The sequence below is a fragment of the Garra rufa genome, chromosome 3, assembly GCF_049309525.1.
Source record: "Garra rufa chromosome 3, GarRuf1.0, whole genome shotgun sequence".
Classification (NCBI taxonomy): domain Eukaryota; kingdom Metazoa; phylum Chordata; class Actinopteri; order Cypriniformes; family Cyprinidae; genus Garra; species Garra rufa.
This window is the reverse complement of record NC_133363.1, coordinates 31,198,559-31,223,423: the sequence shown is the minus strand read 5'-3', so window position 1 is coordinate 31,223,423 and position 24,865 is coordinate 31,198,559. Positions and strand designations below refer to the sequence as shown.

Sequence of the window (24,865 nt, the reverse complement as noted above, 5' to 3'; positions counted from 1 at the left end):
ATATATATATATATATATATATATATATATATATATATATATATATATATATATATATATATATATATATATATATATATATATATATATATATATATATATATATATTATTTCAATTGTGATTTGTGAGATTTGTTGTATTTTTAAATTAAATTTCTTTGTAAAAGGCACCAAAAACTATCATAACATCTTACTTGATAATTCAGTATACTTAATTTTTGACAAAACATCCCATGTTTCGGTAGAGACTGCGCGTTTTCAGTAGTGACAGTAATGTTTTGGGAGCGATCACATCACATTACAGAATTTTAACCCACATAACAAAACATACTAAAATGCTTAAAATTTGCATAACTGTACAAAAATTTTGTTTATTTCCACCAAATAAAGGATTATGGGTTCCCTTTTGTCACTACCGAAACAATATTGACATGTTTTGGTCGTGACTGTTAACGGTAGTGACAAATTTATGGGATAACGCACAAAAAACAAAGATGCCATGACCGAAACTTCACCAAATGTTTCAGTCAGACTGTTTGGGTATGAACAATTTTATATGCTTTTGAACCTAGCCAAGCTCAAAGTTGCTAATTAGCACATGGTTAGCTAGCACAGTTCTTAACAGTTGTGCACATATATAAACTAAATATTAAAACTAAATGGAAAAACTCCCCAAACAGTATGTTTACTTATAGAAAAATGTTTGGTAGTGACATTCTTTAAAGAGATTTTTCAAACTTTTGAACACATTTACCTTAAAATGATGGGGCCTTGCTACTTACCATGTAACTATGATAGAGATGGACACATAAATATTTCCTGATCATAAATGTAGGGGTGTTGTTAAAATGAATCTCAGCCAATGGACTAAAACAAACACTGTTTCGGTACATGAACATGCAGGACACATTATGTATATATATATATATATATATATATATATATATATATATATATATATATTTTTTTTTTTTTTTATATGTATTTTTTTTTTAAATTTAATTTAGTTTTGAAATATACATTTTTTTAAAAACAACAATGGAATAAAATGCAAAAATTATTTCAATATCATTTTTTTTTTTTCAATATCAAGTTGAAATTTAGGGGTTAGGGTTTGGGACAGCCACCTCCCAATTGAAAGTACCCACTAAATGATGATTTTATTTATATTAAGCTTATTGATATTTTTAATATTATTGTGGGTTTCAATAGATAATAAAATGTTGTTAGTAAACAAGATTTGAATACTTAAATGCTTTTTAAATGTGCTTTTTTGGTTGTGGGACAGCAGTTTGCACCAATTCTGTAGAATGGCCCCTATATGGAATGTATTTAATTGCATATACACTAAGTGCATAATTACAATGCATGTTTAATTATACATTTACATTTGTAAGTACTAACCTAAAGATATTTTCTATCCCCTACCCCTGATCCTAAACTTAACACCAACATTTTACAACCTGACCCCCACCACCTAGTCTAAATGCTCATTAAAATGAATTTTCATTTATTAAAATAGCGTTGTACATAAGTAATATGTATTCAGAGCAGGCTCTATTATCTGTGGCTTATAATTTTTTTTATATATTTTAATATTTTAATATTTATCTATTGGACGCGCTGCGAGCTCAAGCATTGCGTAACGTCCCGCTTGAGGACGCACTCGCCGGTCTGTGCTAACTGGTTGACACCGGAGGAAAGTGCAGCGCTACCAACTTTAACGACAGTGTGTAAAATACCTCAAATGAACGTAAAGATCAGACACTATAATGACAGAGAAAAGACCTGATACGACAAATGTGTGATCCGGGGCATGAACTAGCCGATAATACTGATGATGTAAGAACATGATGTACTCAACACCGTCACGACACTAAATATGGAACAAACTGAATCTAAAACAGTTTCTCAGCAACAGAGCGATAATAGCTGACTGATTTCACACACTGTGAATTAGATATAAATCATTCCGTATTATTTACTAAATACCAGGTCAGTGTTTCTTCATTGTGGTTTATTTACAGGAAGCAGATTATCTCAATGTCTTTTCAGCTAGACGTATGCCCATATTCATATTACATTTTAATGCAATATGGCAAATAAATAAATAAATAAAACGGCCATTTGCTGTATTAAGAGACAATAACTGAGTCTTATAGAGGATGTATCTAGCACTGACGGTTCCCGGAACGCCTATCCATATCGGGAATGTCTCTGAGCTGATGCACGTGTACACAAAGGAGGAGAAGAAAAAAACACACGCGACTATTACTTACCTTGCTTGGGTGTTGATCATTTCTTCTCTTTGTTAAGTTGCCCGGTGTCGTGCGCGCACTTGTTCGATTCACGGGTTTAACGATTTGATGCTGCGTCCTCAAGCGCGCACTCTCCAGTGGATTGAGTGCTGCTTCATCATCATTTCAGGAGGTTACGTCTCGTTTTGCCCCAGAGCCCAAGTTCATTTTCTGATTGGAGGAGGGAACTGAAAGATAAACAAGGTATTTTGTGTTAAAGACACGGTAAATTCACACAATGTTTATTTAAACGTCTACAGAATGATTGTCATAAAAGACGATTGAAACATGAATGGGATTTATAAATACAGTCTGACCAAAATGTTTCCTTCACGGTGGACAACGGAAAACTAGTCAGTCATAATCACTTGTTATGCCAGAATATCACCACTAGATGAAGCAGTAATCCTAATATCTTAATCCTGTCCTCCATTGTCACCTCACCTCAGGATTCGTTTGTTTGTAACGCTGCTCTTTCTAGTGCCAATTATGTCAGTCAGGTAGGCTATTTTGCCTGTTTTGAAATAAGCATAAATATATTCAATAATAATATTTCACCATTTAAAATTCTTATACCAACACAGAACTTTATAGGCCTATACTACAACTAACTATAAACTGCACATAAACGTCAACGACGAGACATTTTGAAAACAAAAACAAGTAAACAAACTTTGCAATAAGTATCAGTAAATTATGAAAAACAATATTTTTACAGTGCTTTGGTGACTGTGTATGTATTTACAGAATTTGGTCTATGTGCTTTGACTTTCTAAGGGTTCAGTCAGTCAGTGATTATTCAGACATGGTATAATCTTTATTCTTTTGTAAAATTACCAGAGTGAAATTAATAAGACATGACATAGTTATGACATGACATGACATGTAACATGACATGTTAATAACAAGAATGTGACCATGGACTACAAAACCAGCCTTAAGAGTAAAGTTTTTGAAAGTGAGATTTATACATCATCTAAAAGCTGAATAAATAAGCTGGAATCTGAGGGTGTAAAAAATCGAAATATTGAGAAAATCACCTTTAAAATTGTCCAAATGAAGTCCTTAGTAATGCATATTATTAATCAAAAATTACATCTTGATATATTTACAGGAGAAAATTTACCTAATGATATCCTAATGATTTTTGGTATAAAAGGAAAATCTGCAATTTTGACCCATACAATGTATTTTTGGCTATTGCTACAAATATATCCGTGCTACTTACGACTGTTTTTTTGGTCCAGAGTCACAAATGAATATTATTAATTCAACATTTTTATTGATCTCCCACTACCAAAACCATAAACCATCAATACTACATATGGAATATAAACTTTTCTCCTTAGAAAATATAAATGATGTAATGTGTAAAACAATGTCCTGAATAAAGGCAGAGGTTAAAATATACTTTATTTAAATAGCTTTATGGCTACACTGCCTTTCATAAGTTTGAGATCAGTAAGACTGTAATGTTTTTTTTTTTTTAAAGAATATTCTAAGGCTCATCAAATTATCAGTGCCGGAAACAGTTGTGCTGCTTAATATTTTTTTGGAACCTGTGATGCTTTTTTCGGGATTCTTTGATGGATAAAGTAAAAAAGAACAGCATTTAAAAAATAAATTAATTAATATATATGAAATGTCCACTGGTGCCCAAAGCCAAGTTTCTCTGCAGACTGTCTGATGTTGTTGTTGAGAATTTTGATGTATTGCTCCTTTTCATGGTGCCGTTTACTGTGATTAGGTTCCCTGGTCCACCGGCTGAAAAACACCCCCAAAACATTAGGTTCCCACCACCATGTTTGACAGTGGGGATGGTGTTCTTAGAGTTTAAGGCTTCTCCTTTTTTACGCCAAATGAAGGCTACATCATTGTGGCCAAACAATTAAATTTTTGTTTCATCTGACCATAAAACAGAAGACCAGAAGTCTTCTTCTTTGTCCAGATGAGCATTTGCAAAGGCCAAACGGGCTTTTGTGTGCCTTAGAGAAGTGGTGTCCTCCTTGGTCTGCGTCCGTGGAACCCAGCGGTGTGCAGTGTCCGTTGGACTGTCTGCCTTGAGAAGGTCCCCGGTTCTATTCCCACACCGTCAGAAATTGAAGGTGGGGATTGTGAATGAACAGTGGTCTTTCCACCTTCAATACCATGACTGAGGTGCCCTTGAGAAAGGCACCGAACCCCCAATTGCTCCCCGGGAGCTGGTGCAATGGCTGCCCACTGCTCCGGTGTGTGTTCACAGTGTGTGTGTGTGTGTGTGTGTGTGTGTGTGTACCTGGTATTCATCACGTTGTGTGGACCAAATGTCCCCACAAGGATAGTAATACCAGTAGATTTTGACCTTGTGGGGACATTTCTCAGGTCCCCGTGAGGAAACAGGCTTATAAATCATGCACAATGAGTTTTTTGATGAAGTAAAAGTGTGCACAATCTCCTGTGAGGGCTAGGTTTAGGTGTAGGGCCATAGAAAGTACGGTTTGTACAGTATAAAAACCATTACACCTATGGAATGTCCCCATAAAACATGTAAACCCAACATGTGTGTGTGTGTGTGTGTGTGTGTGTGTGTGTGTGTGTGTGTGTGTGTGTGTTTGTTCACTTCTCACTGCTGTGTGTGTGCATTTGGATGGGTTAAATTTTGAGTATGGTTCACCATATTTGACAATACGTCACTTTCACTCCATATATATATATATATACAAACACACTACCGTTCAAAAGTTTGGGGTCAGTACATTTTTATTCTTTCATTTTTTGAAAAAAATGTATACTTTTAATCAGCAAAGATGTGTTAAATTAATGAAAAATGATAGCAAAGTATCAAAACTACTGTTAGAAAAGATTTATATTTTGAATAAATCTTTTTAACTTTTTATTCATCAATGAATCCTGAAAGAAGTATCACAGGTTCCAAAAAAAACTGTTTACAGCATTGATAATTCTAACACTAAATCAGCATATATTTTAAAGTATTTTAAAATAGCAACTATTATTTTATAATGTAATAACATTTCGCAATATTATTGGTATTTTTCTGTATTTTTGATCAAATAAATGCAGCCTTGATGAGCATAAGAGACTTCTTCTCTGATCAGTCTTACTGATCCCAAACTTTTGAACGGCAGTTTATGTCTGTACTTTTTATCAGCACAGTCAGGCAAAATCACCGTTTTTACACTGAAGGTCATGGAAAAATCTTTGACTTTTTGTATATTTGTCCCTGATGATGTTGATCCTTATTGAGTCACTGAATGTTGCACTAAAGTTGATCCAAGTCATCTAAAATAATTCCTTGAAACATCAACTTTTATTTGTTCTTTTTTATGTGTTTTGTTTCAAATCAACTGCAACATAGTATTCAAAAAGAGAGAAATGGTCAAACTCGTAAAGGTTCTTTATTGGCATCGATGGTTCCTTGAAGAACCTTGAACATCCATGGAACATTTCAAATGCAGAAAATTTATAGTGGAAAAAGGTTCTTCAGATTTTTAAAATGTTCTTCAAAAAGGTTATTTTAAGAACTGTTCACTGAAAGGTTCTTTGGGGAAACCAAAAATGGTTCTTCTATGGCATCACTGCAAAAAAAAAAAAAAACACCCCTTTGGAGACTTTATTTTTAAGAGTGTAAAATTCTAGCTAATACAAGAGTTTTCCACATGGAAGTCATCAACAAGCAAAACAGCAAATATGCTGTTTGAGGGTTTTTTTTATTATTGTTTGGAGATGCGTGGGGAGGTAATGACAGTGAGAGGGTGTTTGTCTTCTTCGCTTACTTGAGATTTGTTGAGTAGGTTTAGTTTCTTTTAAATAAGACACATTAATCAAATCATTTTGTGGATATATCAGTATAAGAACACATCCCTGTCTTATATTTCAAAATGATATGACCTCACAAAATGACTCAATACAATAACATGATCCTGCTGCTAGTGTGGCAGTGAGAAAGCGGCTTTTGGCAGCGCAGACTGGCCTCCCTCACTTTGCCTCATTAGATAAAGAGGCATGAAGCGGAGGCTGGTCATTTGCGCAGCTCAGTCTAAGGGGAGGGTTGTCTAATCTTCCTCAGCACAAACATGACTCTGGAAGGTTGTGGAATGCCTGAGCTGTGGGGGCGGCAGAGGGTCAGGCTGAGGCCAAGGCAGGTGGTATACATCAGCCGGCGGATGACATCGCCTACCCCCACCACCCTCTAAACACTGGGAAATACTGCCAGCTGAGGAAGAGGAGACGGGGGACACGATTCAGGGTATATGTCTATACATTAGACTTGTTTGAAAAGGACAAGTTAAACAAAACTTGGGATGAGCCTAAATTTAGCGTGCCCATGTCAAAAGCTCTGTCCTTTCGGTTTTATTGCATAAACATGCACTGAAAAAAATATAGGTGTATGATTTCGTTGAAACAAGCTAGGAAACCATTTTCTCCCAGAAATTGTGAGCACATTTTTAAAAATAACATTGAAATAAACATGATATTTTTAAGTAGAAAGACTGAAATAGTATAACATACTGTAATATTAAAAAACTGTAAAATGTTTATTCACATCTTACAAAAAAATCTGGGTTTATTTATAGATGTAAATGCAAATTCGTTAGAGACAGAGCAGATTTTTCAAATTATTATATATATAGCCTACATATGCATACATACATTTGAAATTAAACAAATGTTAACCAAAATAAAATAAAAACTAAAAATACTAAACAATTTTCATTTTCAATTAATTTAATGTACTAAAAAAGAAATAAAAATGGGGAAAAAGATTAAAATAAACACACAACACAATTATGAAAACATTGACAAGAATTGTTAAAAAATGAAATAGAATATATAAAAGTGAAAACTAATTCAAACTATTAATAAAAAACATAAAAACATCTTAATGATACTAAAAAATGAAATAAAAATGAAAATAGACATATTATGATAAAAAATTATAGAATGATTAAAAAACTAAAACAAAAATTTCAAATTCAAATTAAAATGAAAAATAATTCAAACTTTTAATAAAAACTTCTAATAAAAAGCATCTCAATAATACAAAAAATGAAGAAATACATGTATATGTATATATATATATATATATATATATATATATATATATATATATATAATACAAAAAATGTAAAAATAATAAAAAAGAAAACACAAAATTCGAATTCTAACTAATAAAAACTATAACAGCAACTCAATAATACAAAATGTGATAAAATATATATAGACATATCACAAAAAATAAAACGATAAAACAACAAAAACATTTTTAATAAAAAATATTAAAAAATGAAATAAAATGGAAAACAATATATATAGACATATTACAAAAAAATAAAAAACAACAAAATTACACAAATTTAAAAAATTTAAATGAAAACTGAAAATACAAAAATGAAAAATAATTCAAACTATTAATAAAAACTATAATAGCATCTTAATGACAAAAAAACTGAAAAATGGAAACATGTATATAGACATAAAAAAATTACAAAAACTTTAACAAAAATTCTAATAAAAACAGAAAATATAACAATTAAAACGAATTCAAATTATAAATAAAAACTATAATAGCATCTCAATGATCCAAAAAAAAAAAATTAATAAAAATGGCAAAATATATAGACATATTACATAAAATAAAATGATAAAAAACTAAAACAACAAAATTACGAAAACATTAAAAAATTCAAATAAAAAAAACAAAAGTATAAAAATGAAAAATAATTTAAACTATTATTAAAAACATATTACAAAAAATAAGATGAAAAAACAAAAACAGCTATTATGAAATTGTTAACAAAAATTAAAAATAAAACAGAAAATATAAAATGAAAATTTATTCAAACAATTAATAAAAACTATAATAACATCTCAATGACACAAAAACTAAAATAAAAATATATAGACATATTACAAGAAAAATGATAAAACAAAACACACAACAAAATTATGAAAACATTACCAAAAATTAAAATATAGACAAAAAATAAAATGATAAAAAAAAAAAAAATTACAAAAACATTTACAACAATTAAAATGAAAACAAAATATAAAAATGAAAAGTAATTCAAACTATTAATAAAAACCACACCAGCATTTATTGATAAATTTGAAAAAATATATAGAAATATTACAAATAATAAAATGCTAAAAAAAACTAAAACGCAACAACAAAATTACAAAAACATTAACAAAAAATTAAAATTAAAACAGAAAATATAAAAATGAAAACTAATTGAAACTATTAATAAAAACTATAATACCATCTCAATGACACAAAAAAATGAAATAAAATGGAAAAAATATAGAAACATATTACAAAAATATAAAAAACAAAAAAACAATGAAATTACGAAAACATTAACAAAAATTTGAATAAAAACAGAAAATATTTAATATGAAAACTAACCCAAACTAACAATTAAAACATAGCATCTCATTGATACTAAAAATGCAACCTATTCCACAATACGTTCTTCATAATAAGTAGATATTTTACCATGTCTAGTGGAAAAACATGTTGGAGAGATATATCTGTAACAATTATGATAATTAAAATGAATTTTAAACAAATCCAGAATAACGGTTTCGTTTTATTTCCATTTACTCTCAGAGTGACATTTACATTATCTGAATTGTTATTATTATTATTATTATTATTATTAGATTGATTAATACTGCTTGACCTGAGCAAGCAGCTGTCCTCCTGGCGGCCTGTCAACCATTTGATGTCAATAGGCCTTTTGTTCCTCATTTTTAATCCTACCACTCCACACACACTGTGTCCACTTCTCTGGGCATAACTGTGTCCCATATTATGTAAACAACAAAGGGTGAGTGAGGTTGTGTTTGAAAAACTTTTACCACTTGCAGTTTTCCTCTCTGCGGCTGAGTCAACACTGAGTTTAGTACAAGCACATAGTTTCAGAGCCGTACAGGCAATGGAGCAATATGCACAGTTCTGATCTCGTACATGTATGGTTACATTTAGGCTGCTTTATTTATCATCCCATATGGCCCCGTTTTCTAAAGCGACAGAAAGTGCACAGCATGGAGCGTCTGAATAATGCAAACTGTACCGTCCTCTTAAGTCCAGAGAGAGTGTGTTGTGCAGTTGTGGAAAGAACAGGAGCTGACAGGCCCATACAGGAGGGAGGGTCATTATGAAATATTCATCTTTCTTAGAGGCTAAGACAGACTTTAGCAGACGTGACGGACAGCTGCGTAGTGCCCAGTCTCTTGCTGTATTTAAGTCTGGAATGTACTGACTTTTCTAGTGATTCTCACTGTCTTAAACACTGCTCAAAATGAGACTGATGTGGGGAGAAAATCAGAGGTGAATAATCATAAGGTGATATGAGTGTATGCAACCATGAAAGTTAGTCTTCCTTTCATTATTTTGACATTTTTGGAATACCAAATGATAATGGTCTAAGTCAAGACTAAAATATTTGTGATTATTTTCATTTTAAAAACCTTCACCCCTGCTCTCGTACTTACGTAGTAGGTAAATCTTAACATATGCATATGCATTGGCCCATTTAGGCTCCATCATGCACGCCCCTTATCCAGGCCTTAACAGTCCCATGCATCACTGAATCACTCCCCCGACTTCTGTTTTAATATTTGATGAGATCAGTTCCTCTTGACTGGTTTTTCTGTGTTTCTGTAGTTCTACTTTGCAGTCTGCACCGTGCAAGAGGTTTAAAATGGCTCTATGAAGTTCTGCTTGCGCCACCAGAAAAGTGGGTTTCAAAGTTGTTGTGTTTGATGGTATGTCTTAAAAAAAGCCTTGTCGATGGTGACTGTCCCTTAAAATCAAGTTACAATACTTCATTGCTAATTTTTTTTAAATGTATATACTCACAGACTTTAGGATAGCACCATAATGAATTTTATGCAGGCTGTGAAAAATAGAAATAAGTGTGTTCAGTGGATTGTAAGGGAAGTTTAACAATACGATATGACAATAAGATTTTTCATGTTTTTTAACTTCTTCTGCTCACCAAGTCTACATTTATTTGATCTAAAGTACAGCAAAAACAGTACAATTTTGAAATATATTTACTATTTTTTTTATTTGTTTTCTGTTTGAATATTTTTTAAAATGTAATTGATTTCTGTGATTTGAACTGAATTTTTAGCATCATTACTCCAGTCACACGATCCTTCAGAAATCATTCTAATGTTCTGATTTGCTGTTCAAAAACCATTTATTATTATGTTAAAAACAGCTAAGTATATTTTTTCAGGTTTCTTTGATAAATAGAAAGTCAGAAGAACATCTAAAATGGAAATCTTTTGTGTGAAATCTTACATTTTAAATGTCTTTATCATCACTTTTGATCATTTTAAAGCATCCTTGCTAAATAAAAGTATTTGCTTGCTAAATAAAAGATTTGTAAAACATTACAAATCTTACTATTCAAAAACTTTTGACTGGTTGTGTATGTTGTGAAACAGATTAAACATTAAAAAAAAAAAAAAAAATTAAAAGACAAAAACTACATTAAACTGATTTGAAAATTGCAAGCTTTAAAAATTAAGTGATCTATTAAGTCTACCACTCGCAGCTTCGTTTTTAAATTCAATATAGCATCTACCCTGACATAATTAAATACTCCACCATATAGATGGCAACAAGAGACTGTTTTTATGACTAAGTCAACAATAAAGACTTGAGAATGTTAGATTGAAAGAGACTGAAATAGGGTTGTATTTTTACTTTCAAAAACAACTTTTAAGACCCAGCCAACAAATGCAATGAGCAGCACTGTCATCAGAAATCACTCTTAACAGATGAAAGGATAGTACGGCAAAGGTATCGCCTTCCTCAGCAGACATTCAAACTAATATTTTATTGTGAGTATGAGATTGCGCTGAAGAATGAATGTTGTATCAGATGCAGGTAATCATATTGCCTTCCTCAGCGGACATTCAAACTAATATTTTATTGTGAGTATGAGATTGCGCTGAAGAATGAATGTTGTATCAGATGCAGGTAATCATATTGCCTTCCTCAGCGGACATTCAAACTAATATTTTATTGTGAGTATGAGATTACGCTGAAGAATGAATGTTGTATCAGATGCAGGTAATCATATTGCCTTCCTCAGCGGACATTCAAACTAATATTTTATTGTGAGTATGAGATTGCGCTGAAGAATGAATGTTGTATCAGATGCAGGTAATCATATTTCCTTCCTCAGCGGACATTCAAACTAATATTTTATTGTGAGTATGAGATTGCGCTGAAGAATGAATGTTGTATCAGATGCAGGTAATCATATTGCCTTCCTCAACGGACATTCAAACTAATATTTTATTGTGAGTATGAGATTGCGCTGAAGAATGAATGCTGTATCAGATGCAGGTAATCACACTCAGTCTCTTTTTCATAATACTATAATACATTGTGATTTTAATACAGTACTACAATAAGCTTTCAATGAAGCAACTCAACGTTCCTTAATTACTAATTCTTAAGTGACGTTTACGAACTACTGCCAAATCCCAGCTGTGTATATATACAACCAGATTGCACAGCTACTCATGTGATATTGCTTATATAACAAATATTGTTAAGTCTTCCAAAACACTTAGGAGTATTTCATTTATGTGCATTTCTCTTGCAGACTTAAATTGTCCTTAATTTACTGTATAATTTAAATAATGCTGTTTATGTTTATGATCTTTTTCTTAGTAATATTACACATAATCATTCTGTCTTAAATAGTTTTTCCACATTGGACAGCCTCAGTTCATTCAAATTTTTCTAATTTGTCTGAATACACAGTAGCTCACGTTTGCTTCTCTCAGTATGAGCTAAGCCCAATTATTTGAAATGAAGCACTGAAGAGCCTCATTGGGAGTTTGTTGTAATTTGTCCTGTTTGGCAGCCAGTCTAGGCACAAGGAACAGGGCCAAATTTTGATGCTCCCATCCAGTTTCCAGAGTATTTACTATTTCAGTTCTTGTTTTTTTTACATTACACATAGTCTTCATGAGATGTTCCTTATTTAACGAAGAGTTTGGCTGGGATTGTGTTCCCTAAATGCATGGAATGTTTATGTAAGACATGAGTTCCATGCTATCGGATCCCAATTTGTCTCTCTGGGAACGTGTTGCCCTTTGTTTTAACAGCATAACCTTTCATGTGCATTTTCCAAATTTAAACAGGAAACATGGGATCACTTGTGAAAATATGAGGGAGGACATAAAATAAATAGCTTTTGAATCAAGAAGATATGGTAAAACTTTAACTAACGTGAACAAAAGGGAAAAAAACACTATTTTTTAAATATATTATGATTGCTTGCAAAACATTAGTTATTATTTGTGGGTGTCTTCATAGAGTTGTTTGCTTTTATATAAGAAAAGATAGATGGCAATAGATAGAGGAAATGACAGATTAACACAAGAGCAACTCGGAGAATACAGTACAGATGCAAGAGTACGCTAAAGGGCATACTAATATCCTTTGGTCACAAGGTCTCATAGCTTCAAGAAGCAAAACAGGCCATAAAGAAGTAAACAGGAAATAGACTGTATTGATGCAAGTAGCACTTAGCATTATTCTGTTCGTGTTTGTTTTATCCAGCTCTGCGTCAACAATTGTTCAAGAGATTCTGCGCCAATAGTTTGTTTTTATAGTAGCAAAAATGTCCCTGACCATGAAGCAATGAACTGTGGTGACTGTGTTTTAAGTGTTTGCTGTCTAAAATGGCTGAGTAGGACTGAGAACTGTTCGATTGCCAGTTGGACATCAAGCTGATGTTGCAATGAGGAGACATGGTGACTAATATCTGTGTGTGCTGCCTATTTAGTGAAGGAGTTAAAACCAGATTATTTTAGTCCCTCATCGAGAAATCACCTTAAAGGAGAAGTTCACTTTCAGAACAAAAATTTACAGATAAATTACTAACCCCTTTGTCATCCAAGATGTTCATGTCTTTCTTTCTTCAGTCGTAAAGAAATTGTTTTTTTGAGGAAAACATTTCAAGATTTTTCTCCATATAATGGATCTCTATGGTGCCCCGAGATTGAACTTCCAAAATGTAGTTTAAACACGGCTTCAACCATTCCCAAACAGTGATGTAGGATGATTTTGAAGTTGAGGGAGAAAATGAGATGGGAGTTTTTCAATATACCCTAAATGTCTTGAACCGAAAAAAAAAAAACAAAAAAAAAAAACAGGCAGAACAAGACAAGATGAGCTTTTGAGGTTAAAAAGTATATAAATTCTAATTAAAAAATTAAAATAAAATAACCGATTGTTTCGCTAGATAAGACCCTTCTTCTTCAACTGGGATCATGTACAACCACATTTGGGATCGTTTGAAGCCGCATTTAAACTGCACTTTGGAATTTCAAACTCAGGGTTTTCCTCAAAACAAACGTAATTTCTTCATGACAGAAAAAAAGCAAGACATGAACATCTTGGATGACAAGGGGGTGAGTAAATCTGTAATTTTTTGTTCTGGAAGTAAGCTTCTCCTTTAAAGGGATAGTTTACCCAAAAATGAAATTCAGTCATTATTTACTCACCCTCATGTTGTTCTAAACCCGTAAGAATTTTGCATTCATATTTTTTATGAAATTCAAGAGCTTTTTTACCCTGCATAGACAGCAACGCAACTGACACTTTTAAGGCCCAGAAAGGAACTTTTTGGGCACAAAGAAAATAAAAATAATGACTTCAATCATTGCTTCTCTTCTGAGTCTGCATCGTGGTACTCTTGTGAATGGCGGAGGCTGACCCGGAAGAGAAGAAATGAATGTTGAATAATTTGATTTCTTTGTGCACAAAAAGTAGTCTTGTAGCTTTATAACATTATACTTGAATCATTACGATTGAACATGTTGCTGTCTATGCAGGGTCAGAAAGCTCTTGGATTTCATCAAAAATATCTTAATTTGTGGTTCGAAGATGAACAAAGGTCTTAGAGGTTTGGAACAACATGAGGGTGAGTAAATAATGACTATTCTTTTAAGGCTGGAATACACTACACAACTTTCATAATCATAGCAGACTCTAGGCATCATACACTTGTCATCTCCGTAAATGGTTAGACAGAAAAACTGGCCATCATTCACTTAACAACTAAGAATCACACACTACCAGACTTGAAAGTTGTTCTGAACACAACAAACTATGTGTTCTACAATTAGCTCAAAATATCAAACAAGTTTAATCTCCTCTGACTGGATGGAATCATGCATTCTTAAAAAAAAAGGTGCCAGGAAGAACCAAAAAGGGTGTTTCACGGCGATGCCATAGAGGAACCTTTTTTGGTTCCCTGAAGAACCATTTGAAGAACTTTTTTAAGAGTGTAATCTGAAGCTAAAAAATGGTGTCTGTGTAATTTTCTGTTAAATCTGCAGACTCACTCTGACTTTTGGCAATTAGTGAGTCGCCCGGACTCTAATTTGGGGCAAAAATCCAAATACAAAAGTTGTAAAAGGCATTCCAGTCTTTACATCAGTGCAATCCTGCTAACTTGATGGAAAAAGCAAAAAAAAAAATATATGTGACCCTGGACCACAAAACCAGTCTTTTTTTTTTTAAGCTTTCAATTGATGTATAGTTTGTTAATATAGGACGATATTTAGCTGATATTTGAGAAACACCTATTTGAAAATCTGGAATCTGTGGGTGCAAAGGAAAAATTAATTAATTAATTAAATAAATAAATATATCTAAATACTGAGAAAATCGCCTTTAAAGTTGCCCAAATTTAGTTCTTAGCAATGCACTTTACTAATCAAAAATTAAGTTTTGATATATTTACGGTAGGAAATGTACAAAATATCTTCATGGAACATGATCTTTACTTATAATCATTAAAGAAAAATCGATAATTTTGACCTATGCAATGTATTTTGGCTATTGCTACAAATATACCCGTGCTACTTATGACTGGTTTTGTGGTCCAGGGTCGCATATGTGGCCTATTAATGTGAATCCATTACAGTCGGTCACCACACACAACACGAATCAAAGTTTTAAAAACTCTAAATGACGTCATGAGTTATGCACATCTAAAATAATAAAGCCTTTCCAAAAGGAATATTTTTTTTTCCTCAATCAGACTTGAACTTCTCTTCTGAGCTGAACGAAGGAGCGCTAGAGTAAATGGTGGATACGCAGTGAGGCACAGAGGACACAGGGAACACAAGCTAAGTGCTGTGGAGCTCTATGATGCTGATGCGATGGGACGGGGCCAGTGAGGCGTAAGGAGGAGGAGTGTGGATTGAGGTGGCTTTTGGGACAATGGGCCTGCTCTTCTCCAATAAAACATGAAGGCCTCATCACAGCATTCTGGCCCGACTGTACAGACTTTGTATTGGGGAGTTCACCACTAACAAGGAGATGACACGAAATGGGATGTTGGTTAACAATATGATGAGAATTCAAAGGGAATAGCTATACCTGTCATTATGTTTCTTTGATTTATATAGCATTAGAAGGAGATGTTTTATGTTTTTAAAACCCTTGGTTTGAATGTCACTTTGCAGTGCAATGTGTCAGACGAATGCCAGCACCCTTCTGGCAATGGCATGTCTGCACTCAGCCAATCTGTACACTTGTCATTCTTTAAGAGCCTGGCACTGATACGTCTATCAGTCTGTCTACTGTATAATCATCTTTGGCTCTGTGCACTTCTGTGCTCTGTTTGACTTATTTTTAAACCCCTGAGAACAAGACAAGAGCCATAGGTTACTATTAGAATGAGTGTTAATGGAAAAACTGACATCAGGGTTACCGGCCTTTCATTTGATGTTGTTGGTAAATGTTTTTCCAAACTATCTGTTAGTGCATTAAAGCTTTAAACACATCCAGTACAACCGAATTAAGCAGTTACTTTAAGACAGGCCCTCAAACAAACTGCAAGTCTGTGTATAAACATCTGTAAGATTTATAAATAGTTCATAGTTCCCTTATGTACAATGGAATTAGAGAGGGCTGGCGAGAAAGATTTTGTCTATATTTAGACAGATTGTACAAAACAACACTAGGTCAATCACGACAGAAAAAACGACATGTTCTCAACCCCCACCGCACCCCGTCGGCTTCAACATGCTCTTTTACTTTGTACAAGTACACAATGTCAGGAAACGGGACAGAAGACCAGTTGAAGGTGCAAACAGGCTAACATAAAATTTATGAGCTTTACAGTACAGGCCGTTTTAATAGACGGTTCCCTGTATTGTCTGTGTCTCGCTGCGTTTAAAGAGAAAAGACAAGTAGCTTTCCTTTTAAACAGATGTTCCCATAATTAAGTGCACTCAAATGTCAGGGTTATTTTTAGAATAGTTCAGTTTTTCAACAAACAAATAGAGGATGTATAGGCTAGCCTACACCCTGACCCATTGCACAACTGCCCCCCATAAAGAAACTTCAGAGTTGGTTTCACAAAGTTTTTCTATCTCTTGGGTAAACGAATTAATACGCAGTTTCTCTCTTTTATTTATTTATTCCCCTCCCTCCTCCTGATACAGTTGATATGAGATGTCTCCAATAATAAAAGAAGCTGTTCCAATTGGTCCGTACTTTCCCATGAAGGCGATGATTCACTAATGGAGGGGTTGGCTTATCCACCAGCTGCAACGCCGCTCTCAAGCCTGCCCCATCTCACTTGATGACCTAATTGGCGAGCAGGTCAACTATGGAACAGGTTTCACCCATGAGCTCTGCTTTCCTTGAAATTTAACATTTAAAACGAGGTAAATGTGAGGTGGCACCGCCATTTCTCTTTTTTTCTCTTCCCCCCACCACGCACTGACTGCACTTCTTTTCACCGAGTCACCTTCGCGTCTTCAGTTCACCTGCCACTTTTGACACGACCTCAGTTCCTGCACAAGTTCTGCTGAGTCCCGCACGGATCCAGTCGCACTTTAGGACGCGGAGAAAAAAACGAAACTTCTGCCGGTCCTTCTGGGTGTCTCAAGTTTACGCACAAGATGAGTATCAAGTCTGACTCCGAGCCAAACAACAACGTCTCTATTGAAGAGGAGGTGAGAGTTCGGCGTTGTAAAAAAGTCACTGAGGTGTTGTGACGAGTAAATCTATGTCTTTGTAAATTTGTTGATACTACTTCTAAAGTATGAACGGGAGCCTCAGCGTCTCTCCGTTAAGTTTTTGCTGTCAGGAAAAAGTAAGGAAATATCACTCAAGAGAATTAAAACACGCTGGTTTAAAGTTCATAATTCAGAATGAAAAAGAAGTGTTTTCCGTTAAGTTACTGACCACATATTTATGTTTTATTGAGCGGTATGTTAATCGCGTTTTCTTTAAACATTTAGGGAGTTAAATTGCGCCATGTGTTTAGTTTGTCTTTTTGTTTCCTTTTTGGCCAAGGTCTTAAATGATTAAAATACTTGCTTGTTCAAGTACTTCTTTGGAAGCACTTCGGTCATTGTAGTGATTTAGTTTGTCTCAAACTGTCACGTAAACAGACGCAAATCAGCCTCACACTGAATGATTGTCTGAAATTTTGTAATGGTCGCAATGCAGAACGGTGTAATGATTTAGTGGTTTCTTCTTGAACTATACTTTTAAAAATACTGACATAAATGGAGGAAAAAAGCAAATGCAGTTTAAAATAGTTTATATATACAAACATAACTTCACTTAGCCATTATTTTTATTTATTTATTTATTTTTAAAACTTGACCCTATTTTCTATTTGGATATATTTTGAAGTGTAATTTATTTCTGTGATTTCAAAGCTGATTTTTTATTATTTTTTTTTTATTTTTAGCATAACTACTCCAGTCACACGATCCTTTATAAATCATTGTAATGTTCTGATTTGCTGCACAAAAAAACATTATGATGTTGAAAACAGATGAGTAAGGTTTTTTATTTTAATAGAAAGTTCTGAAAAACAGCATTTATCTAAAGTGGAAATCTTTTGAAACATTATAAATGTCTTTATCTTCACTTTATCACTTGATCATCACAATTTAAAGCATCTTGCTAAATGTATTAAATGAATTAACACTAACTCCAAGCTTTTGAATGGTATAGTGCAGGGATCCTCAAATCTGGCCCACGAGATCCATTTTCCTGAAGAGTTTAGCTCTAACCCTAATCAAACACGCCTGAGCACGCTAATCAAGGTCTTCAGGATCATTAGAGAATCACAAGTAGGTGAGTTTGATCAGGGTTGGAGCTAAACTCTGCAGCGCATTGGCCTTCCAGGGTAAGATTTGAGGAACCCTTAATGTTATGAAGCTTTTAATTTTTAGATAAATGCTGATTTTTGAATCGTTCAATTAATCAAACAATGAAAAAATGTACTCGACTGTTTTAAATGCTGATAATGACCAAATATGTTTCTTGAACAGCAAATCAGCATATTAGAATGATTTCTGAAGGATCATGTGACACTGAAGACTGGAGTAATGATGCTGAAAATTTGGCTTTGATCCCAGGAAGAAATTACATTTTAAAATGTATCTGAATAGAAAACAGTTTTTAAATCATAAAAATCTCTATTACTGCTGTTGCTGTTTTTTTTTTTTTTGTTGTTGAGCAGAAGAGACTTCTTTAAAAACTTAATCTTACTGTTCCAAACCTTTGACTGGTAGTGTATACGCTATTTATTTTCCATTTCTTTTATTTTATTGGGCACTGCTCCAATCGCACAACTTCAAAAACTCTATTTTAGATTGTGGATGTCAATATCACTTAGAACTGTTGAAATCAATTAATCTTCCTAAACAACACTAAGCTTTTTATTTAAATTAAAGCTTTATATATGATTATTATAATGTACAGGTGACACCGCATTAAGGTGTAGAGGTGATGGGTAATGGAGCTGTGGTTGAGGGCTGAGGAATGGTGTTGCGCTGTGGGTCAGAGGAAGGAAGTGCTGTCAAGCTGTGCGATGTTGTCCATCGCTGTTCCACTGGCAGTCCATTGTGGCTTTGAACCTCCCACCAAGTCAAAGCGAGTGGATGCACATTTGTTTATTTCTGTAGCCATTTAGCTGAATGTGGCCATAATAAACGCATTTGTCTTGAATCTTGCCAGGCTTTTTAAAACATAGTTGCTGTCTTTTTGTATTTTTCAGTTCATTGCAAAGCATATTTTTTACTTAACTTTTTATTAAAATCATGCTGACTTGGTGTTCCAAGGGTCCTTAAACATTTCTCATTTCTGTTGTGTCTTAAGTTATATCCATTTGTGTTATCTAGCATTTTTTTCCACATGCTTATATATTACAACAATATATTAGGTATTTGATTTATTTCTTGTGTTTCACAGGTACGAACTCTATTTGTCAGTGGTCTGCCAACAGATATCAAACCTCGTGAGCTCTATCTACTATTTCGACCATTTAAGGTAAAAACAGATGTTTTAAATGGTAAATCTCTTTGACAGTGTTTAGTCAAAACTCTGCTTACCCCCCTTAGGTCTTAGCTCCTAATTATTATAGTCACCCAAGCAACAGTCAAAAGTTCTCAGTTCTCACAGAAACGGAGTTTACTGGAGGGGAATAATCAAGTTTATAAACTAAGTGTTAGAACTGTAAGAATTGGAATAATGTTTAACAGCAGAGATGCAGTCGCACAGGTTAGCAGTGCAGTAAAGTGCATCCTCTGTAAATGTCTCTATCTGACAGTGTTGGCCTCTTATGGGGAGTACAGCAGGAATTTCTTCCTTTGCAAGCATGTGACTACAGTGCTGCTAATTGGATTTCTTTTCCTTTTCAGGGTTATGAGGGTTCACTTATCAAGTTAACATCAAAGCAGGTGAGACATTGTTGGATATTACAGCTGACCAGGCCTCTGTTATATACAAAACATGTACTTTTGCACTTGTTCTGCAGTCATGCTTTTTATTTTTATTAGTTGATTGTAAACCTAAATTTAGGACTGCATAGTGATCAATCACACTTTTTTTTTTTTATAATAAAAAATGACATTATGTGTGTTTTTGATAAGTGTCATTCTGGCCATTGATTTGTGCTTTCTGTCTTTTCCAGCCTGTTGGGTTTGTAACCTTTGATAGTCGTTCCGGCGCTGAAGCGGCAAAAAATGCATTAAACGTAAGAAACCAGCCATCTGTAAGCAATGGCTTGAATTATTGAAAATCTGTCGGATGATTCCCAGATAGGTTCATACTTGGTGTGACTTGGATGCATTGCCTACTGCATATGGGTCATTCTACAGAATTGGTGCAAACTGCTTTCCCATAACTAAAAAAAACGCATTTAAAAAGCATTTTAGATTTCAAGTCTTGAATCCTTCTATAATCTACTAACACAAACAGTACTATTTAAAATATCAGTAACTATATATATATATATATATATATATATATTAGGGCCGGGACTTTAACGCGTTAATTTAGATTAATTAATTACACAAAAATAACGCGTTAAAATTTAACGCATTTTAATCGCAATACGTTTTGCACCGCGGAACGTTTCTCACTAGATGAGATTCGGCGGACCGATTATACTGGAGCACAAACTAGCGTTCAGACAAGCCAAAGACGTCCGTCCTAAATAGTATTGTATGTCCCAAATCGTAGTATGTTTAAAAAGTATTCCAAAGATTCCCGGATGGTCTACTACTTAACGATCAATGCACACTCTTAACTGCTTATATTGCCCGCAACACACTGCGCCGTGAACGAGGATTCGATTAGAACTACAAACACGCATAAAAAGTGTTAAAAAACCACAAACATGGAGGATATACGCGACCAACGGACAGGTAGAGAAAGGGGTTTGAGTGATAAATAATCAGTGTGTAACCTGATAAAAACTATTTTTTAAATGTTATCCGCGTTATATTCCATGTGCAGCAACATTTATAATGATAGGTTTGGTCATTAAAGTTTAAATGCATAATTAAGCAAACACAAGAGCAGAGTTCTCGGAATGAAAGACTCGTTAAAGAACGTGCCTCTTGCTACACTTTTAATGGCAATATTGTACTGGTCTGTTGGACTTGGTTGAACAAAAATAAACAATATTTTGTTGCTTAAGCTTATGTATTCAGTCATTATTCAATGGTATACTAAAAATCCATGTAAAAATCTTAATTCTCACTTCTCAGGTCAAATATTTACATGCGATTAATTTCGATTAATTAATTACAAAGCCTCTAATTAATTAGATTAAAATTTTTAATCGAGTCCCGGCCCATATATATATATATATATATATATATATGTATGTGTGACCCTGGACCACAAAACCAGTCTTAAGTCGCTGGGGTATATTTGTAGCAATAGCCAGCAATACATTGTATGGGTCAAAATTATTGAACTTTCTTTTATGCCAAAAATCATTAGGAAATTAAGTAAAGATCATGTTCCATGAAGGTGGTTTTTTTTTTTTTTTTTTTTTTTTTTGTAAAATTCCTACTATAAATATATTAAAATGTAATATGCATTAAGAACTTAATTTGGACAACTTTAAAGGTGATTTTCTCAGTATTTTTATTTATTTTTATTTTTTTTTGCGCCCTCCGATTCCAGATTTTCAAATGGATGCATCTCGGCCAAATAGTGTCCTATCATAACAAACCATACATCAATAGAAATCTTATTTATTGAGCTTTCATATGATGTATACATCTCAGTTTTGTAAAATTTAACCTTATGACTGGTTTTGTGGTCCAGGGTCATGAGAGAGAGAGAGAGAGAGAGAGAGAGATATATATATATATATATATATATATATATATATAATATTATATTATACTATACTTGCAGTTGGGAGGTGGCTGTCCTGAACCCCCAAATTTCAACGTATGAAAACGATATTGAACTTTTTTTTTTTCGTATATTATTTCATTGTTGTTTTTTGAAAATATCTTTTTGATTTTCTAAAAATTAATTTTTTTCTCTGTAAATCGTTAGACTTTATGTAAAATAATAATGATAATACAATAAAATAAGTTTTCTGCATTTGTCACTACCCAAACAGTGTATGTTTTAGTACATTGGCTGAGATTTTTTGACGATACCCTACGTTGATGATCAGGAAATATGTGTCTCATAGCTACAAGGTGTGAGTAAATGGGTCCTATCATTTTGAGGTAAATGGGTTTTAAAAGTCTAAAATTTGTGTGCAATTTTAAGGTATGTCACTACCTTTTTTTTTTTTTTTTTTTTTTTTTTTTTTTTTTTTTCTCTACAATTAAGCACACTTTATTCTGTTTTTTTTTTTTTTTTGAACCACTGTTCAAAACTGTGCTAGATAACCATGTGCTGAAAAGCATCTTTGAGGTAGGCTCAAATTGTCTGAACTTGTCACTACTGAAACATTTGGTGACGTTTCAATAATGACATCCATTTCTTTCTTTTCCCTTTTTTTTTTTTTTTTTTTTTTTTTTTTAAATTTGTGTTATTCCTCACTACCGAAACAGTCTCAACCAAAATATGTCTATATTGTTTCGGTTTTGACAAAAGGACACACGCTCTCCTTTATTTGGGGAAATAAAAATTTTAGTACTGTTATGCAAATTTTACTTTTTGGATGTTTTACTAGTGTTTTAGTATGTGGGTTACAATTCTGTAATGTGATGTGGTTAAAACATTACTGTCACGACCGAAACATGGGATGTTTTGTCAAAAATAAAGTATACCGATTTATCAACTAAAGATAATGTTATGATTAGTGTTTGGTTCAATATATATTCAAACTAATGAATTAAGTTTGAAATCTGTATGATCAGCTTTTTGCCTTTTACAAAGAAAAATTGGATTCAAAATACAACAAGTCTTAAATAACACTTGAAATATTGTTACATTTGTAGATATTTTTAATTTCCCTCTGAATACCTATTAATAAAATAGAAAAAAAAAGCATACATACATGGAAGATGTAAGCCAAATCTCAATATAAACCTCCTTATTAAATTATGTTACTGTTTCGGTAGTGACAAATCTGAGGAGAGGACAAATATTCCAAAACTTTCTGAAAATACATAATGAGCATTAACTGCACTATTACTATAAATGTGTACCTTGAATATTATACAATTTGCATACATAAGGAATTTGTGGAAAGTCTTTATTTTATTTTTTTTCCCAATATGTTTCTGACTCTGAACTAGTTCTGTACAATGGCTCATATACATTACAAACATTTTTCTACTTGCAATTTATACAACAGATGATCATAGCTTGCATCCATTCCTCTATTACTTATTTAATCTTAAAACATGGTGAGCTTATGTTGAACCATATTAATTATATAATTAATGTTACTGAGCGTCAAGATTCAGAGAAGCCACTCTACCATAGACTACCATTATTGTGTTCCTTGTCTTTAGTTTGTAGTATGTGTCCACTTCTGTTTAGGTAACCACTAGCTTTGCTGTTGAGTCACTAGTAGAAACGTTCACTGCATGTGGGCACCAGCTTAAGACACACTGCACATTTGTACCAGGGTCTGGCAGGCACAACCCATCCCCATTACTCTGTCCCCCTCCCCCCCTTGTGTCTCCAGGGGGTTCGATTTGACCCTGAAAACCCGCAGACCCTCCGGTTAGAGTTTGCTAAGGCCAACACGAAGATGGCAAAGAGTAAGCTGATGGGCACTCCGAATCCACAAATATCCACCCAGCTCTAGGAGCGCACTTCATAGCACGGGACCCATGTAAGTTCATGGCCGACACGGTAGTTCACACACTGCAGAGACAGACAGGCACACACTCTGTAGATCTAGTGGAGCTCTAGAGTAGGAAAACACAAGAAGAAACTAATCCACCTCCACATGCATGTGTCTAAGCAAATGGCCTTTTCTGTTGTCTTATTTCTATTACACTCAAGTTGAGCATTAGCACTTCACATCTCATTCAACCTCTCTTCTGTTCCAAGCCAAGTCACAGAAATTACCAGAGGTCACACAGGTATCAGTACTTAGTTCCTGCCTCTTTTTGCTCATTTTAAAGACTCTTGAAGAGTGAGGGCCTCTGACTTTAACAATTTGTCAAACACTGTTTGATTTTTGAAGTAGCGATATCAGTCATGTCTGATATACTGTGCTGGCCTGAGGTGATGGTTTGCTGTGCTTATCCCCTTCCTCAGATGACTTGACAGGGGCAGCGTTGATTCCAGCGTCCCCAGAGGCCTGGTCTCCTTACCCCCTCTATACCCCGGAGCTCAGCCCTGGCCTGCCCCACACAGCTTTCACCTACCCAGCAGCGGCCGCTGCCGCAGCAGCTGCACTTCATGCTCAGGTGTGGCCATCTTTTTTTCAGATTTTAGTTATGTTTTCTATTTTACATTTATATATTTATGTGATAGTTTGTGGAAAATAAGGTATCTAATGTTTCAAAGTACAAATTAATGTGAAAGCAAAATATCTAAGATTGTTGAAATTAAAAATGAATGCATTTTGAAAATATTTCAATTCTAATCAATTATTTAAAAATACTGAGCAAGCTAGTTTAATCAAAGTCCCTTTAAGGCAAGTCATGTCACTTGGCGGCCATCTTTGAAACGCTACTCGGGCAGGCAAGTGCAGCTCCTATCTCTTTGAATGGGGAAACATCAAATTCTCTCAAACTGTTCACAAAGTTTAGGATTATATTCATAT

General features: G+C 33.8%; 1 protein-coding gene, 1 long non-coding RNA gene and 1 pseudogene across 2 annotated transcripts in view; 2 read left to right on the top strand and 1 right to left on the bottom strand.

Moving 5' to 3' along the window:
- oaz2b (ornithine decarboxylase antizyme 2b) overlaps positions 1 to 2,500 on the bottom strand; it is a 7,186-nt gene extending 4,686 nt beyond the window's left edge. Inside the window, 1 exon segment of the mRNA XM_073837555.1 lies at positions 2,280 to 2,500. Coding sequence (XP_073693656.1) covers positions 2,280 to 2,299 — 20 coding nt within the window. The 5' untranslated portion in view covers positions 2,300 to 2,500.
- Positions 1 to 24,865, top strand: part of LOC141331059 (uncharacterized) — a 470,059-nt gene that overhangs the window by 438,312 nt on the left and 6,882 nt on the right. The gene's annotated exons all lie outside the window — the stretch shown is intronic.
- Positions 16,839 to 24,865, top strand: part of LOC141332460 (RNA-binding protein, mRNA-processing factor 2a-like) — a 10,928-nt pseudogene continuing 2,901 nt past the window's right edge.